The sequence below is a fragment of the Teleopsis dalmanni genome, chromosome X, assembly GCF_002237135.1.
Source record: "Teleopsis dalmanni isolate 2A chromosome X, ASM223713v2, whole genome shotgun sequence".
In the NCBI taxonomy this organism is placed as follows: Eukaryota; Metazoa; Arthropoda; class Insecta; order Diptera; family Diopsidae; genus Teleopsis; species Teleopsis dalmanni.
In genome coordinates this window covers 40,800,565-40,820,584 of record NC_051848.1, presented here as the reverse complement: position 1 = coordinate 40,820,584, position 20,020 = coordinate 40,800,565, and the positions used below count along the sequence as shown (strand labels likewise).

At 29.9% G+C, this 20,020-nt stretch overlaps 2 protein-coding genes and 1 long non-coding RNA gene across 4 annotated transcripts; 1 reads left to right on the top strand and 2 right to left on the bottom strand.

Annotated features, from left to right (window-relative positions):
• Nucleotides 1-1,636: 1,636 nt before the first annotated feature.
• Nucleotides 1,637-3,785, top strand: LOC119662683 (dentin sialophosphoprotein-like). Its single transcript, XM_038072372.1, has 2 exons — nt 1,637-1,738; nt 1,795-3,785. The coding sequence occupies exon 2, from the start codon at nt 1,903-1,905 to the stop codon at nt 3,499-3,501; it is 1,599 nt and encodes a 532-aa protein (XP_037928300.1). The 5' UTR covers nt 1,637-1,738; nt 1,795-1,902; the 3' UTR covers nt 3,502-3,785.
• A 2,510-nt stretch (nt 3,786-6,295) lies between these two features.
• Nucleotides 6,296-7,167, bottom strand: LOC119689691 (putative uncharacterized protein DDB_G0292292). Its single transcript, XM_038104577.1, has 3 exons — nt 7,067-7,167; nt 6,631-7,013; nt 6,296-6,561 (listed from the first exon to the last, which is right to left on the bottom strand). Exons 2-3 carry the CDS (start codon nt 6,904-6,906, stop codon nt 6,403-6,405), a joined length of 435 nt encoding a protein of 144 aa, XP_037960505.1. The 5' UTR covers nt 6,907-7,013; nt 7,067-7,167; the 3' UTR covers nt 6,296-6,402.
• An 11,344-nt stretch (nt 7,168-18,511) lies between these two features.
• Nucleotides 18,512-19,401, bottom strand: LOC119662072. Of its 2 annotated transcripts, none has more exons than XR_005250691.1 (3): nt 19,223-19,401; nt 18,712-19,146; nt 18,512-18,643 (listed from the first exon to the last, which is right to left on the bottom strand). It is a non-coding gene; the product is annotated as an uncharacterized LOC119662072 (long non-coding RNA). The 2 variants fall into 2 exon arrangements; XR_005250692.1 differs by having other exon boundaries at nt 19,227-19,401.
• Between the last annotated feature and the right edge of the window lie 619 nt (nt 19,402-20,020).

The window sequence follows — 20,020 nt, the reverse complement described above, 5'->3', positions numbered from 1 at the left end:
TAAAGGCTGGGAAAGCTTTTGGTGTGGATGACAGTAAGTACAATATAATATAATAAAAGTCGAAACAATCAGTATGTAAAAGAGCTATATCCAAATTTAAACCAGACAATATTCCTTTTACCGCAAAACTTCCAATCTTTAGTAGATATTTGAGTCTTAAACTATAATCGAATACATTGAAAAATAAAAAAAAATTTCTAATAAAAGCATGTTCCCAATACGCTGGACTATTTTTGAGTGATATATAAATAATATATCTGAATAAATCATAGATCACATTCTCAAATTACGCTTAAGTTCCATATTTTAAATACATACCAAAACAAAAAGAAGACCTATACCTTGACATGCAGTTGACATGACAGTTATATATAAGCCTGAACTAATATAATTAATATTGTATATATTCTATCATATAAACTTAAGAACAAATTGTGCTAAATATTTTTCCAATATCATTCTTTTATCATTCGTTTAAAATCTTAAAAAAACTACAGTTACCCTTTTACTCTTTTTTGTGTAGGATTTTTTTTTTGTGAGATTTTATTAATTTTAGAAGGACCAAAAGTCTTGATTTTATTATATTGTCCTATCCCTGTAGAATATTTTTTTATCAAACCTGGATCCAAAAACTTGGTTAGCCTTATTCTTTGTGTTAATACTCTGAACCTATCAGATAAACAACATTTCATCACGTATAATATCCATTGTCCCATTCTTTGTGAATCTTCTCCTAGTTAATTGGAACTCACACATTAGCAAATCTTATAATATCCTTTGTTTTAAGACCCTAAACAATAATAGGTATAAAGATGAACAATTACAATTACAGATTCCGGTTCCAAAAGTGGATCTTAAGTTTAGTTCATAATAGCTCTCTCACTCTCCTTTTAAGGAGTTAAGTATTGTTTTATTAAGTATATAATTCGAAGCTTGACTAATAAATATAATATATCAATAAAGTCAGAAAATTATTTAAAAGATTCAAAATCACTTGCACTACAGACTCCCCACTGCTAATGTAGTTGACTTCTTGAATGTGATCTGCTACAATTTAGTAACCTGTATGATTTCTAGAACCATTCACGAATTTACAATGTAGATGATTTTTCAATATTATGTATATCGTCGAAACTTATATATAATGACAGGATATGTGTGAATATTTATTTAATATATATATATATATATATATATATATATATATTATATATATATATATATATATATATATATATATATATATATATATATGTATGTAAATATTTATTTTCTAAATTGTGCTTTGAGAAACAATTCTGAGAAAGTTTAACTGTTTTCTTTTATTTATAAAGAGTAAGAATAGTGACATATTTCGTTATATACGAGTATAGAAGTAACTAAGTACTACTATAATAGAATAATAGATTAACTTTTAGTATAAATCAGTTAAATTTTTTAAAATTACGACATATGTAAGTTAGAAGATAACTGCATAAAGGTATAATATATTGAACATATCGAAAACTTCTTTATACAAATGTTTACCTAGAATTTTAATCAAATTATCCTTTTTTTATAAAATTAAAATTTTTCTTTTATTTTATATTTGACATTTTAAAGTTTTAAAGATTTTTATTTACTAACGATGCTCTTACATTACTAAATTCTTATTGAAATTACATCTGAGGTATATATAATACTCGAGTCTATGAATATATAATCTTTGGTGTTTCGAAGAAACAATAGAGGCAAAAAGGTATGAGTTAATTTTTACTTATTTAATTACAAAAGCATATGTAGTTATATTCATAGGTCCGTTGAACCCCTAAAATGTTTCAAAGTCTTTAAAGAGTATAAACTAGAAGTATCAATCTAAATGTAATAATACGACTAAACTACACACCGTTACGGTGGTTTAATATGGATAACTCTAGGCCAAAACCTGCAAGTGGTACTTCTAGACACTATACAATAGCTGATTCTTCTAGACGAAATAATGTTGATCCTTCGAGACAAAATCCTTTGCGACGACATAATATTATTTTTTCAACACATGATAGAGTTGATTCTTCCAGACCAAATAATGCTCATTTTTCGAGACAAAATAGAGTTGATTCTGCCAGACCATATAATGTTGATTCTTCGCGACAAAATAATGTTAATTCGTCAAGAGAAAATAGAGTTAATTTTTCCAGACCAAATAATGTTCATTTTTCGAGACAAAATAATGTGGATTCTTCGAGACAAAATAGAGTTAATTCTTCCAGACCAAATAGTGTTGATTCTTCGCGACAAAGTAATGTTAATTTTTCAACACAAGATAGAGTTAATTTTTCCAGACCAAATAATGTTCATTTTTCCAGACAAAATAATAGTGATTCTTCGAGACAAAATAGAGTTATGTCTTCCAGACCAAATAGTGTTGATTCTTCGCGACAAAGTAATGTTAATTTTTCAACGCAAGATAGAGTAAATTTTTCCAGACCAAATAATGTTCATTTTTCGAGACAAAATAATATGGATTCTTCGAGACAAAATAGAGTCATTTCTTCCAGACCAAATAGTGTTGATTCTTCGCGACAAAGTAATGTTAATTTTTCAACACAAGATAGAGGTAATTTTTCAAGACCAAATAATGTTCATTTCTCGAGACAAAATAATATGGATTCTTCGAGACAAAATAGAGTCATTTCCTCCAGACCAAACAATGTTGATTCTTCGCGACAAAATCATATGAATTCTTCGAGACAAAATAGAGTCATTTCATCCAGACCAAACAATGTTGATTCTTTGCGTCAAAATAATGTTAATTTATCGACACAAAATAGAGTTAATTATTCCAGACAAAATAATATTGATTCTTCGACACAAACTATAGCTAATTCTTCTAGTCAAAATAGTGTTGGTAGTTCAGGACAAAATTATATTGATTCTTCGACACAAACTACATTTAATTCTTCGAGACAAAATAGTGTTGGTGGGTCAAGACTATATCATATTGATTCTTCGACACAAACTATAGCTAATTCTTCTAGTCAAAATAGTGTTGATTCTTGGAGACTTAATAATATTGACTCAGATAATACTTCCAGAGAAATTGCAGCTGATAGTTACCGACAAAATACAACTGCTAACAATAGCGCACAAAATAGATCACATAACTCAAATGACTCAAAAACCCAGAAAAATCTTAAAAGCTCAAGATCATTTGTTTATCCAGCTTCCAAAGCACCGCTACCACGAAGAGATGAGTTTACAGCACCTAAACCAGTACCGTCATTAGTATACCGAAATTATAATACAAGGAGAAGGGCAGCTACAAATTCAAGTAGCGGTAGAAGGACAACTGCTAATTTAGAAAGACAACGTCCTGCATCCAGTTCGAATATTCAAAACACAAGTTCTAGTAGACCAACACAAAACACGATGACAAGATCTGAAAGACGAAATGAAATTAGATCAATACTTAAAACTGAAAACTCAAAACAGAAGAATAACAAACATGTCAGATTTTCATAATTTCATGATAAGACCAATAAATAATCAATGTTGTAAAGGTTATGACTTTCAGGCAGTAAGTTCATTTTCCTACCTAAATCTCAAAAGGACTAAACTTAGTTTCAGACAAACCGTACTTTTAAACAATTGGCAATATACAATCTCAGGTACATGGAATACAAACTGAAATAACCACAGTTTAACAAAATTCACACAAAGTCAAGGAAATGAACAACGCTTTAATTTTATATATAACCTCCTCATGAAAATAATTTTCCACATTTACAAAATATAACAAAGACCTTCAAAATTCTACAATAAACAAAACTATCTATCAATACGACATCCAACTGATATTTTCACTTCATAAGCTACAGATTATTTTATAAGTATCAAAAACAAGCAATAAACTTTCATTATCTCAGAAACCCACTAAGTTCATATATGTCTGAAGAATACTGTAAGAAATATGACATCGGCGTAAAGACTCTTCACTAGAAATAGGTCCACATATAGTTTATATTTCATACTATAAGTAATTAAATTGCTAGATTATGAAAAGTGGGTGCTGTCAAAACTTTTCTACCGTCTGTCATAGTACGTATATTATATGGTGCGCTTAAAAGTTAGAAGAGGAGATAAAATAATTTTCAATTAAATTAAATGATATTGATTGAAACAACTTAGCAGTAGATTAAAGAGCCTAACAAAATTAATCAGTTCTGTGGAACCTCCAGCTTTACAGTTCTACAACAGCTTTAGAATCTATTATCATAATACGACTATATAGACATTTAACGATTTTCATCAAATAAAAATTTGTATCAGGTTTTAAAGAAATCAGTTTTTTCGCTATAATGCCAAGGATTTTCTATTATAATTAAGGCTAAAATTTTAATGGCATTCCAGAAGATTGTACTCAATTTTGAGGTTATGACAGTAAATTACGACTAAAATTAAGATTATTAAAATTTTTTGTTTCAATATATGTATTTATGATCTCCGAGTACCAAAGAAACAGTGCAAAGCCACACAAATAAAAAAAAATATATCGAGGACAAATCTCAGAATGGTTACAGATTCCTCGGGGTGGTATGCAGATCTGACGTCAATTATTGCTTAGTCTGATGAAGTGATAAACAATAGTTCAATCAAGGTGTAAAGAGGGATTTTGAAAATAGTTAAGAAAGAGTTAAGAAAGAGTAAAAGTGCTCAAGTGCACTGGCTCAAATAGCTTCAACATAAATAATAGAGTTTGACGATTGTTTGCATATATACAACCATTAGCTTTACCCTACTATAAAATGGGGTTAAATGGAATAAATCACATGAGTTAAGTGACCACTTCATCATCAACTAAACGTAAATTTATTTTGAAGCGCTCGTAAGATAAATAAAAATTAATTTTACATACAAGTTCATCTAAAATAACCAACTTGTTTAGAAAAATATATCAACACCTTCGCACTTTAGTAAAAACCACATAAGTATTAATAAAGAATGATAGGAGTCCTATACTTAGTCAAATCTAGAATCTCTAGTATGTAAGCATAAAGACATATATTTAAAGATTATATAGTAATACAGCTAAAATAAGGCAATGGAAAAAAAAGCTGGTATGATGATAGTCTGCACAAGTGGATTCCTTTCTATTACTATTTAATTAGGATTATTTTAGTCCTGTTCCATGCGTTTGAAATATATGATGCCATATGACACTAATTAATAAAAGGTATGTGATATTATATTCGATGAAAGCTCATCATTTCCAAGACCACTTGACGTAATGTTCAGTTATTAATTGAGAATCAATCTCGTCAGGGTTTGTACCATGTAGTTCAAGAAATATAGAGTAACGTTCCAGTTATGTTTAAAGATATCAAGGTCTATATTATAAAAATTAGAAGAATATTATATCGCTTCTAATGTATTGATGTTGTTCTAAAGACTTTTATAAACGTTCATAAACATCTGAGAAATGTTACTACTCGTCATTTTTGTTTTCAACACATATAATAGTGGACGCTAAAAGGCGAGCTTAGTTGTTTTTGTTAGTATAATCAATGTAAAAAGCTTATAACCTTAAATCTCGACATCTTCTGTAGTAAGGTTTATTGGCATATAGCGTAGAGAAAAAAATTGCTTACAATAGCTGACACTTCCAACAACCATTATGTCATTGGTGTGCCCGAAAATCGTTATAACTCGTTTAAAAGTATTTAGAAATAATTGTTGACAAACACTTATGAGCAGTATCTTTAGATTATGGAAGATTTAGGCTACATATCTGCCTAAGCATCTTGGTTGCAATCAATGAAATATTATCAATTAAAATCCAGGTTTACGGACAGTCTAGTTTATTGCATATTAATAGTCTTTGTAAAACATACATTATTAATCTGGAAACTTGGTTTTAATAATTTAAATAAATGGCTATGGCTATGGCTACTTCGGATTTAGTCCATTTATATGACCGACAGTTTAAAAAAAGTTTTATTCGCTTCATAATTTTAAGAAATGCCTTATTTCGCTAATGATTTGTAAAGTTATGCTCATAACAGGATAGCCTCTATAATAGGTGTCACTCTTACAGTTTATAATTTATTCTTATAATCAGATTATTCCTTGTTCGTCTCGATATATTACAACCTTGTGCAGAACATAAGTTTGAGAGTGACTGTTCATTTATTACGATAAGACGCATACTTATTGTACCAATTATCTTACAGTAGTAGTAGTAGGTAGCATCAGTTGGATACATGAATGGACATTAAACCTCTCTGGTTCGAGTACAAGAATTGTACAGTTTGTTTCGTTTTTTTTTTTTTATTGCTGAAGTTGAAATTCTTTTTTTTTTTCAAATTCTTCAATTTACTTTCTAGCAAGAAACTCATACTTTTTTATGTGTTGTCATTACCATTATTATTCTGTGCCATGACTGTTGTGTGTTCTAACGGAGACCGAAAATGTTACATGTTTATTAGTTCGAGGAGAGTTTTCCTTTTTAAGTATAGACTTTGGCCTCCGGGTTTTTGTAGTATCGCCCACATTCCGTTCTGGCTGACTAGGTGCAGTGGATACCTGTACAAAATAAATAATTCAAATTTTATTAACATTATAACTTTAGTTAGTGTAACTATTTCTACTCACATTATTATTACCATTACCATTACTATTCACGTTATTATTACCATTATTATCATTGATTCTATTAGCATTACCATTTCCAGTAGAAACTGTTTGAGTGTTTGTCGTACTCTCATTATTTTGAGGTCTAGGTTTCTTTGGTACTTTAGTAACAACTGTTCTCATCGCAGCTCTAGGGGTACTAGCAGCGTAGCTTGTATTTGAGATATTTGGAGTACGTGTTAAGTTTCGAGTGGTTTTATTATGAATTGTCTTGGGTTTATATCCATGCTTAGGCATTCCTAGCTTCAGTGAGATACGTATGTCAAACTATGGCACGAAGATACAAAATTGTGCTTCAAACGGCTATTTTAAAAGTGTCAACTAACATCATGTTAATTGTTTCTCTAATATGAAAATTTTTATTTAAAAAAAAAAAATAAAGAATGATAATTCATACCTTTAAATTATTTATTCCTTCCTGTGCAATATATATATATAAGTAACTAAAGAGGCTATTCCTGTTTATGATGCATCATTCATTTAACTGCAAATTTTAATAATACATCACAAGAAAATAAATATTAAATAAGGAAATGAAATTTATATTTCTGTTCAAGAAAATGTGAACTATTTTTATTTCAATACTTAAATACCTTAAAATATGTTTTGAGTTAAAAAAAAAATTTATATTATATATATCAAATTGCACAATAAGAACCGTGGGCGTACCCATAGATCAATGGCCTTTTTATATGTGCGTGCAATAAAAAGAGCAACTCTCAAAAGCGAATATAGTCTATACCCACCCATACTCCTCTTCAAATAGGAAGAAAACAAACTTTGTGTTATGTACAATTAAGTTATGTTTCAAATCCAATGTTTTAAATTTTTTTTAATTATTTTTTTTTCACTATTTATGCAATAAAATAAATTTGATTATATTTAAAAACATAAATCGTTTCGAACCAAAAAAAAATTTTATATGTTTAATTATATTTACCAGTCGAGAACCAACATTCCATGTTTAGCAATCATAAAACATTTAAATTTATTTAATTTCATAGACACTAGCACCCATGGCTACTTCAGTTTTTTTAATCCATCCACTGCATTAGGACTCTTTTAATATGCATTTATCAAGCCATAAAAAAAATATTTGTAGATATCATTTATGGAAATCTGACCTATCGCATTGTCTCGATGAAATTTTTTTGTAATATGTAATATGTCTCAATCGGGGGGCGTTCACAGCTTAAGCAAGTTATATGTTTTATAGTCGATGTTGAGTCTTTTCCAAGTTATTGCATTTGGACACTTTTACTCTTTGATAGCTGGGAGGTTTCTGCAGAGTCCCACCCTTCTCACTGACTAATTTATGTATTCCTCATAAGCTTCGTGATTATTCAATGACTGATCTAAGATCTGTGTACCACTCTGTGCGGCTAGAGATCATTCTGAGATTAGATAGTGCTAAATAGGGCAGCTTACCATTTAAAGCATTAGATGTTTGCTTTAGTTGCGGGCATACTGTACCGCTTTTATCAACTAGCCTGGTACGACCACTTTTTTTCTATAACAAATCGTGTGAAATATCACTTAGTATTGGCATCTTACAGTATAGAAGTATAGATTAAATTGCTTACACATGCAAGATTTTATTGTCCAGACGTCATCGGGATCTGTAATATAAATCCTCACATAATGTTAATGAGAGCTGTATTCCAATCCTGATTTGACAATTTAATATTTTTTTAAATATAGTTATATTGAGACTTTAAAACAATAAAGACCATATCCAGGATACTTATTAACAGAGGTTTAGCCGACACTGTTAGTTTAGTTGCAGTTCCTTTAGGTCATTGGTGTATAGAAACTCATTCAAAGAATCTACGCCATCCGTTCAACATTTATTGTAGAAGTTAGAGAAACTTGAAAAAATAGAGACAATCACATATTTAAAGTCATAGTTTTGCTATGAATGCTCAACTTTAACTGACAGAAGAAACGAATTTTTTAAGGGAGTTCTTTCTTGACAGTCTATCAGATTGCTGATCGGAAAAAATAAAAGTTCAGTTAATCTACATAAACTCAACTGGAGACTTCTAGTTTATCTAGAACAGTGTTGTCCAAAGCTCGACCCGCGATATGTTTTTAATCTACTACAATTACGCCAATTTCCTTTTGGTGTACTCGTAAAACTACATTATTTTATTTTCATGATATACCAAGTAAATAAATTTAAATTGATAAATTAATAAAACTAAATTAAACATTATATCCGTATTTTTATTGACTAAAACAACTATGAACGTATGTATTTGTTTCTGCGGCCCCCCCAATCTATACAGTGATTTATATTGGCTCGCGATCGCATCTGTTTTGGACAGCCCTGATCTAGAATGTAGTATTAGAATGGGAATTTTATTTGTCTTTCTGGAACAGACACTGCAACCAGTCAGAACGTAAGAACTGTTGCGATTGATGAGATGAACTTCCTAGTTGAGCAATTTCTGAGAAATATATTCGAGTTTATTCAACAAAAAGGATAATGCAAAATGTGAACATTTGATTGACTACCAATAGGTAAGCACAACTATTTCTGACTGTTTAGTGTGCCTAGACAATTCGTAAAAAAAATTAATTGAATTTATTTTAGAGAGAGGCTATAGGAAATATGAAATTTCGAATAACTACCAGAAGACAATACGAACCATGTGTGATAGTTTATTATGCGAAATTAGTGATGGTTTTGTGCGGTCATTGATGGTCGCTCTTCATTGATATTTAGGTATCGTGATTTTAAGGATAGTGCAAGTCTCTACCGGTATTTACAGATGCTCAAAAACGTGGAGACTACTCTCTCTCTCTCCCACTTGTTGTTGAAAACCACAGACCTTTGAACAATATTCTGCATAGTAAGCGTTAATGGCTAAGCGATCACACAATAGCTTTCACGGTCATCAGATACAAACTCGCTTGAATTTTTCATATTAAGCAGAGCGTTTCAGAGACAAAGGTCTCTGTTCAAGATCTTTCTTCATAAATGGATGAAGTTTCCATAGATATAGATTTGTTCAGTGTACGTCTTATTTGTCGATCGACTTAGAACTATACTTTATGTCGAAAACCCGGAATAAATTCAAGAAATTTAATCATTTTTTTACTGCAAGTGTTCTGAAAAGTTGCAATATTATTATATCACCCTGTATATAATTTCATTATAAAAAAATATTTTCAAAGAAGAATTTTAGGTTTCAGAAAAACCGAAGAGGCAATTGTTTTTCCGTTTTTGCCGCAACAAATTCGCTGTGGGGTTTTGTGCCCAAAATCAGAAATGTTTTTAATTACGTTTTCTCTTTTGGGTTCAGAGGCTGTTTTTAATCTACGCTTTAATCTGTCTCATCAAAAGATTAGGGAAAGTAAAAAGCAAGACAAAACATAGGAAAGAAACAAAAACAGCAATTAAGATCGTAAAATTAGTGCAGATGGTTAATAAAGCAAAGGCGTCAGCAACAACAAAAATAAACCAAAAAGTCTAAGCATATTTAACATCACAACAACACCAATAACAACACCAACAGCGACAGCAACAGCAACAGCAACAGTAACAACAACACTCCATGTTTTTGTATTCTTTGAGAAGTGGTAATAAAATTGAGCTCGCAAGGGCGACAAGGGCGACAAGGGCGACAACATAATTGTCATTGCGTCATGAATTTTAATTTTATTCAAATTTAAGACATAAAACCTACCAAATAAAAGCCTCAAAAATTGACCCTTTAATTTATTGATTTCATTGTTATATTTTATTGACTGATTCCATATTGTGTCGTTCGAATAACGAAGTGGAGGGGGAAAATTATTTTATGCGCAAGAAGGACCACAATTTTGCAGCTTATGTACGACGAGGCCATCAAAAGATGTTGTCAGTTGGCAGGATGATGAAATTTAATTTTAAAGTTATACACGTCATTAAAATAACGTCCTACTTTATGTGCTCTGCCACTTCCATTTCCATTTCCACGTCCACTTCCACTTCCACTTCCACTGCCGCTTTCACTGTCACTGTCACTGTCACTGCTACTATCATTGTCGTAGCGCTGCTGCTTTATGGGCTGGTAAAGACCCTTCATTGCTTCTGTTATGACAGACGTTTAAAGTGTCTGGCTTAAATGTTAAAGGGCTGCGCGCAAGATGCCAGAAACAAGTTTACACCATTAGTGTCGGGCGAATAGTCTTAAATGCTGCTCGTTTGTATGTAGATGTGTCTACAAGTACATGTGCCTATAAAACAATATATATAAAGTTTATAGGTGGATTTATGTACTGGTTGGGCTGTTAGCCAAGTCATATCATTTTATACTTAACACATTTTTTGCCTTAATAATTCTGTTTAAAAATTCATAGTTTTTTAAGTTCTTTATCACATTTTTGTGAACTATAAAAATTTGTCATTCTTTTTTTCTTTTTTTTTTGAAGTACCCAATTAAAAATAAAAAGATATTACTATTTAGATTTAAAAAAAAAAAAACTCTGTAATTAATTTGAATAAGTAGTGCAGGGCTGTCCAAACCACAGACCGTGACTAATGTTTTTGCCCGCAAATCAATACTTTGGTGACGCCCTTCTTTGAGGATCTTGATCAACTTTAAGAACTCACACTAAAAAAACATTTTAAGCTTCGCCAAAAGTTCCAGTTGGTTTTAAAACTTGGATTTTTTTAATTTATTATACGGTAATGCAATGGGCGAATAGGCCTTTGTGGATCTCCTTTATAAATTGCCAGTATAACTTAGCCTAACCTAAAAGTATTTACATAATAATAATTCATTCATTATATTTTTTTATACTAATTACACATACACAGAGATCTCGATTCAGTCGAAAAATACATTAGAGATCGTGCACTGAAACTGGTCAATATAATTGCCAATCACAATATTCCAACACTCAGCGAAATCTGATAAACACAGTCAGACACAAAGATATCAGATCCATCATATTATAAAGCCCCGTATTCAGATATTCTTAGTGTGACTTAAAACTGTCCACAGATATAATAGAGTTCAGGTGATGAATCACCAACTCAGACATCTGCATATCAATATCAACTTTATAGGGACCTTTTCGGTTGTATTGACTAACCAGAATTATTTAAAAATGTTTTTATTAAGATACTCGTATAAATAAAATGAACTGCTATAAAATTCTGCTTAGTTTAAATAATTTTTGTTTAATACAGCAATCAAAGACACTATCCACCACTAATATTACATTGTATGATCCCACAATCCAGTGTATGCACACATTCGGCCGTAAGAACGCCACTCAAGCAAAGCAACCAATTTCTAGGCAACGAAGCAACAAGGACTCCGCTGCACTTATGACCCAATCATAACGACGGTAATTGACATTAAAAATGCCATCGATTGACACTAACATTAATGGTGAGCGTGACAAGCTAATAGTATGAAATATATACGACAAAGTACATGGAACACAGATAGATAAAGACATGTATCTGTAGCTAAATGACCGTGCATAGAGGTACATGTGTGTATGCATGGTATTTGAGAGACTCGCCATTTAATGCTTCGGTTCGTATTAGTTCGTTGACTTCATTGACAGTGACTTTAAGGAATATAGTTGTTATTAGGATTATAATGGTTCTAACTCAATATTTTTCATTCTATTTTAGGTAATGGCAGTTCAGGACAGCACATTTGTTTGTGTGGGTATTGTATTCTTTATTTAATTTTCGAAATACTGTCCTTTTTCCCTTTTTTTCTGTATTATGAATGAAGCTAAGTGTGCACTTAATGTGCCGTACGAGCCATTGATTTTTATTATTTTGAAGAAAATTATAATAAAAAGAATATTTAAAATTGTCCATAAAAAGATTTAGGACAAAAGAAAAGCCATAATCTTAATGGAGTTGGTAAAAAAAACTAATTAAAAAATGATATTAATATTATTTAAAAATGAGTGAATAACGAAAGGATAACTGTTAAGCCTTTTAGATGGAGCTTTTCAAATGAAATAATAAAGAAAGGTGATAAAAAAGTATTTTTATATTAAAAGTTTAACATTTAATAAAGTTAAAAGTTACCTCTTTAAAGTCCTTAAAACAAAATTATCACTTACGATACTAATTAAGAAGAGAAATCAATTACTTTTAAGATTATTACCATTTTATTAATACAAAATCTCAAGGGGTTAGCACAGATTACACGGGATTTCTTAAAGGATTAGTTAAAGAACATTTATTCGTTAAGGTTGATTAAGTAATTGGTTTTCTCAAAACACTCAAGTAATTACGATACCATCATCATTTTTAAAGATTGAAGATTTTCGGTAATAAAACTCAATCACTAGAGATATAGTACGTAACAAATTTAACATCAAATGAGTTAATGACACTGGATCAAAGTCAAAGATCAATAGGTCTTAAATAAATGTACGCATTAGAGCATTAGTAAAGATAGGCGAAGTCTTGCAGTGTAGAACTACAGTTAGGAGACACAGTGATAATAGACGAATTTATGTGTGACAAGTAACTGTTTAACATATAACATAGCTGTACCCGTCGTGAGATTAATCTGGCTGAAAAATAGTCTATCTGACGTATACATAGGATATAATTTATATAGTACACATGTAATCTATCTATCTCAAGCGTTGCGACTTTACACACTTTGGAGCATCTTCACCGCTGCAAAGTTGTAGTACCTCCTTGTTCTTTGTGGTTCAGACGGATGGAGCCATAAGTCTTTCTCAGCACCCTCCTTTCAAAAGCTCTGATTTGGTTGTCAACTACTGTCGGTAAAGTTCAAGTTTTGGCCCCATAACATAATACCGGGCGAACGATTGCTTTATAAGCGTGTAGTTTACTGCTTCTGGCCACTATTTTAGATTTGAAGATTTTCACGTGTCCGTAAGAACTTATGTATTCTGCCACAATAATCTTTTGTATACAAACATTGATATCATTGTTGCTATTAATGAGGACATCCAGATATTTGTGATTTTAAAGGGAGTCCACCAATTTTAAATTCGACTCTAAAATTCGGCTATGCGTACTTCTTTCAACCGTCATATATTTTGTTTTGTTCTCGTAATGTTAATCATTATATATCAATACTAGAAATAATTATTATGTTGAAGCTATTTGAGCCAGTACACTTGAGCACTTTTACCCTTTCTTAACTCGAGGTCTGGTCTTTACGCCTTGACTGGATTATTGTTTATCACTTCATCAGACTAAGCAATAATTGATCGCAGATCTGCATACCTCCTCGAGGAGCCTGTAACCACTCTGAGATTTGTTAACGCAGTGTTGATAATTCTGTCAGTTTTCGTAAATAATTTCAGGGTTCTATTTTTTATGTATTTTTTGATGGGATCAATCTTGAGGTCACTAATGAAGTCATGTGCGCTAATGTACCATGGTACTTTGACGAAAGTAATGCACTAGTAGGAACACATTATCTTACACTATAGATATAGTTTTAAATTATTTTTCGAATAAAGTAACAACATTAATGGCTTAAAATGACGTCAAGCTTTTCTAAACGCTTTGTGATGTTATGTCAGTTTATGGAGATTTACAAAGCAAATCAATACCTTTCTATTTGGTAATATCAATGTTCTGACTATCAAATATTGTGCGAATTTTCCTTAAATTCAACACAAATGCATTTTGCACTTTAAATTCAATTTCATATACTCCATCTTCCATCCTCCATCTTCCATCTTCCATTTATTGAAGCGAAGTATTAAAAAGGCTCATAAAAGATCTATGTGCCCCGGCATGTATGAAGTCAATTGTAGTGATAAACAAGTTACGCAGGCGATATTTTATACATTCTTCCAGGATAAATCATATCCTAATGAAAACAAAAAAATTATTTGTATAAGGAAGTATGGTACGTGGTGGAATGGTGGAATTGTGGAACTTTGGAAAGGTGTGAGTTAAAGTGTGAAAGAGAATGCAAAAAGTATAATAAAAATCGCATAAAATAAGCAAGCAAAGAAAACTGCTGCCTCAAGGCCAAGCACATTCATGAGCAATGCTATTGATAGCAAATAAATACGAAAAGGATAATACTTTCTGGTACACGAGTATGAATAGCTTAATTCAATATCCTTAACGTAATAATAAAATTTATTTGTATATGCAGAAGTACAAAGCGAACGGAACAGATACGAGTTCAATGCTGAAATCGATTTAGTACGCGAGTGAAATTACCAGAAAGGTTTCTTTTATCAAGTGCTTTATTGTCGTTATTGTTTGGGGTCTTACCAAAAATGTTCGCTTCGAGCTTTAATACTTCATTTCCTTTGCTAATGTAGATAAGTTTTTTGCAGTGGCCCATCCTATATTAAGTAAGTTTCCGTCGCGTTTGGTACTTTCCATTCTTCTTTTTCTGTACCAACAGATATGTCTAAGCTGTTCTGCTGTTCTGTTGTACTGTTCGTATGGCTCTGCATAGGTGTTCTTGTGCTTTTACTTATAGAATAATTCCACATGGAAAACTAAAACAATTGCCTTCCGCTCTTCCTTTCTATTGATTGTCACAACGGCGCATCTAAGCCTTGCGAACTGTTTAAGGCATCTACAATTTAAGTGGAAAAGGTTACATTTTTAAAATAAGCCAAAATTTTGTTTCTAAATTAAAATTCAAACTACGTTTGATTAAAATACGTGACTAGAGCAGTGATAAAAAAATAGGCTCGCATATGGGCACATGTACTTTTATAAGATTCTATTATTGCTTATTTACCTAATATATGTATGTATATATATATATATGTATAAGGATTAGAAGGCTCGTTGTGTAGAACAGTTTGCACATTGGTAACATAAAATTTTAAACTTTTATAACTTAATTAGTGAGCTTCACAATTGATGATAAATAGAAATTTGCATATGTGATTTCAGAAGTTAAATTTTTCCTGTGGATAACAATTGAGTTTTTCCCAAATTAAATTAAAATCTTATATGTAAAATATATAAACATAAAGATTTGTTTTTCTAACTAAAAAAGCTAAGGATTTAATACAAATATCCGTGATTGAGAGGATGAAGAGTGATTAAAGAGAAATCTGCTTAGCTAAAGTAGGATAGCTTAAATTTTAGTGTGAGTATTTGTGTCAAATTTCATATATATCATTTATGGGTCTCAATACTTAGAGAAATCTGCTTAGCTAAAGTAGGATAGCTTAAGTTTTAGTGTGAGTATTTGAGTCAAATTTCATATATATCATTTATGGGTCTCAATACTTAGAGAAATCTGCTTAGCTAAAGTAGGATAGCTTAAGTTTTAGTGTGAGTATTTGTGTCAAATTTCATATACAGTCAAACTTTCATAACTCAAAGTCCAATTTTACAAAGAAAAGGTTCGACTTATGGAGACTTCGATTTAGAGTATTTTTTTTATTTTTAAAAGAAACTAGAAATACATTTTAAGATATTTATTTATTTGTAGTCAAATAAAGCACAGAAGTTATAGTGAAGTAAAATATTCAGAAATTAGGGTTTGGGACTTTGGAATTTTTTTCTTATTTTCAGTAAAAAGAGATTCCAATTTATTTATACTCTTAACACTATCAGTTGTAATATCATTCGTTTGCAAAAATAAATTCATAATTTTAAATAAGTCCTCTACTTTATTCTTGGAAGGCTGATGAGCAATTACATCCACCGAACCCTCATCATCACTTTCCGTTGCGTTAAGAATTGGATCCAGTAATTTAGAGCTATAGTGCTCAATATTATCGTTATTTGTAGGAAAGCTTGATGTAGAAATTTTATTGTCAAGTTTAATATAATCGTTAAGAGTAGCATTGAAAATCACGCTGCCAGCGACTGCAATTTCTACAAAGAAGCAACATAAGAAAAAAAATTAAACATTTTGCCTTGAAAAAGCAACTTTCCCTAACACTAAAATGTATTCACACTTAAAACAAAAATTCGACTTATAGAATGCACTTTCCCTATATTCTTATCGGCACGGAACAAAATTTTTGTTCGAGATATAGAGAAATTCAGTTATAGAAGTTCGAGTTACGGAAGCAGAATTATATGTAATTTGCTCTCTAAAACCTTGGTGCTCTGTTTTCGGTTCGATTTATAGAAAATTCGAGTTATAGAAGTTCGAGTTATCGAAGTTTGACTGTATATTATTTATGGGTCCCAATACTGTTTTACGTCATACTTAAGTTGCTGTTGTTAAGTCATGCCTTCCCACATTGATCTATCGAAATGGTAATGAGAATGGTAATGGAAATGTTGATGGTAGTGAGAGAAGTAAGGCAATTATTTAGGAGTAAGAATGAATTTGGGATGGGTGGTGGAATTCAAATTTAAGTCAACGTCATGCTTTACTAAACTGATACATATTTAAGTCATTTTTAAGACTTCAAGTTAATATGCCTGAAGAGAAGCCCTATTATAAGATGCCAAAATATTAGCACTAACTGCATTACTTAAACCGATTAATTTTCTTAATCTTCTTAATAAACTTTGGGGAAATCTCTCATTGAAATAACATCTGAAATGGTTGAATGTAATTTACAACGACATTTTGTAGTACCTAGAGGAGGTGACTTACTAAAAAAAAAGACAGCATCAAGTCGCACACAAGCTTTAATTTTTTAAAAAAATAAATTTCAATAAAAAAAAAAACTGAAATATGTATTTCATTATTATTATATAGGAAAAAACATTTGTAAAATTGCATGTCTGTTATATATAGTTCGCCAAAGACGGCCACTGACACGAATTGATGGAGGATATATACATATATTTAAATATATACATGGGTACTATTAATAAGAATATATATGCTTTGATGAAATAAAAAATTAATCAGTAGGTAGACGAACTATACTATCTCTACTATCTCTTTAATACTATTTATAAAAGTAATGTTACTATTACTATTACAATATTATTACTATTACAATATTATTACTATTACAATATTATTACTCTTACATTACTATTACTATGCTATTACTGTTACCAATATTTATTTTAATATAAGTTTGCACGTTACGGTTTTTCACATTTATTTATTAAAGCACATTTTTAAATGTTGTGAAAAAAAAATAAATAGAATCATTTTCTCTATCAAATTAAACGAAATGAAATATGCTTTCTATAATAAATTTATGAAACACTGCTTCCTAAATAAAAGAAAAGCAAGAAAAGACAAACAGACAAGTCATTAATTAAAATTAATTAGTAGCTTTTTAGTCACAGTTTACATTACTGAAAAATTTGTATTTTGAGTTTCTTATTTCAAATTAAACGTAAAAACGTTCGTTTCTACTAAAAAATAGAAGTAAATCAAAATAGAGATATTAATTTCAGGTTTAGGAAGGAGTATGTATCTCAAAAAAATAGTAATTTACAATAACTTACATGGTTTTGCTTTATATACATAAATATATTAAAGAAGAAGACAATCATTTTATACTATACAATATATATATAAGGAATAATATATATATATATAATAATAGATTTTCCAATTATAATAGATGTTAATTTAATGAAAATCTGATTTAACAAATTGAAATCACATTGCTTTATGTTAAAAAGTTTAACATAAATGTGCTTTTTTCTTTAACATATATATATAATATATATATAATATATATATAATATATATAATATATATATATAATATATATATAATATATATATAATATATATATAATATATATATCATATACTCTAATAGAATTGTTTCGATTCTTAAAATATACATAGAGTAATATATAAACTGTTTTATGTCTCAATTGTTAACACGTATAGTATATATCGATTTATATTTGTATATATATATTATAATATTGTCTTAAACTATATATAAAATTTTTTGCTTACTTTATTTTATCCTAAATACTTTGCAGATTTCCATTTGATATGAATCTGTGAGGTTAAGGTGTTAGTATGCTTCATAATACCAAATTTTAACCTTAAATCTTTACTGGTGACCACAAGTGAATATATCCACTGATTGATCTGAAACTACAGACAAGCTAAAGATATTATAAAATTATACTTTTTATTTAAATATTATTATTGCATACCAAAATTATATACTGCCACTTCACCTATGCGGTAAATAATAACATTCAAGACTACATAATAGTATTTCCATTTCATACATGTTTATCAATTCAATCTGATGACTTTTGTTTATTTTTTACTAGCATTTATGTATGTAACAAAAGCACAATATCGTTTACATTATATTGTTTGGATTCATATTGTTTGTTGTGATATAATAAAAATAAATTATAAATATAAATTCAGCAACTACCAAGCCACTTTAAGATCTTCAAGAAATGTCCATAATATGCGCTGCACTAGGAAACTTTTAGGGCGGCTCTGCTGTTGTTAGCAACAGCTTAAATTTAGGACTCTGATGAAATGCATTATATAGTTCAGGTTGTGTGCTACTTTTTCAAAATCCATTTTTTTATGTTAAATGCAGAAATTGTTCCCGCTGTCGTATTTTACAACTGAAATTATGGAATTATTTTTTGAGCACAAGAATACATTTTATTTTAATTAATTTTGCATATATTTATTACATACATACGTGACAAAACTAAATATTTCTGACATCATCATCCTTATCCTCTGTTGACTAAAGAGAACCTCCACCACTTTTGGTAAATAAGCATTCAATTAAGCAAAAGTGAATATCATTTAACTAATCATTACAAGCAATTGCATTAAAATGCTTTAATTAAAAACTTAAAATTTGCTTTAACAATAAAATTTAATATTGCAAAAAATTTTGTGTTAGATATGAAAATCAAAAATCGAATGAAATTGTGCCGGTTTGTTTACCTTTTAATACGTCAAAGTGACAGTTGCAAAAATTGTAGACTTTTGCTAATGTAAAGTTTTGTTCCTGCCAGATGGACGCATGCGCCATCTACTCAAAACTAGCAATTTGTAAATGAGAACGCAATTAAAAAAATAAATTAATATATTTATTTGAATCTTATTGTCGATCAACAACATTTCATATTATTTTTAATACTTCAGATTTTAACTAATATTATGACAAAAAAAAAATAAAAACGTTTGGTCATCTGCTTATATGTGGTCCATAACATATAATTGAATTTTGATTGTAATATTATTCATTGGACTATTTCGACACATTAATGCATTTCATTACAAAATTAAGTTGTAATCCCAAACGACATCTTTACAAAATCAAGTCAAAAATACAATCCAATTACGTACAATAATTCAACAACCAAATCGTCGATAGAATTGTATTTCGTAAAAAATCAATTTAAAATTACATTCGAAATTTAAAATAGAATAATTGTGTAGTAAAAGTGGAAATAATCACTTTAAATGAAAATCACTTTAAAC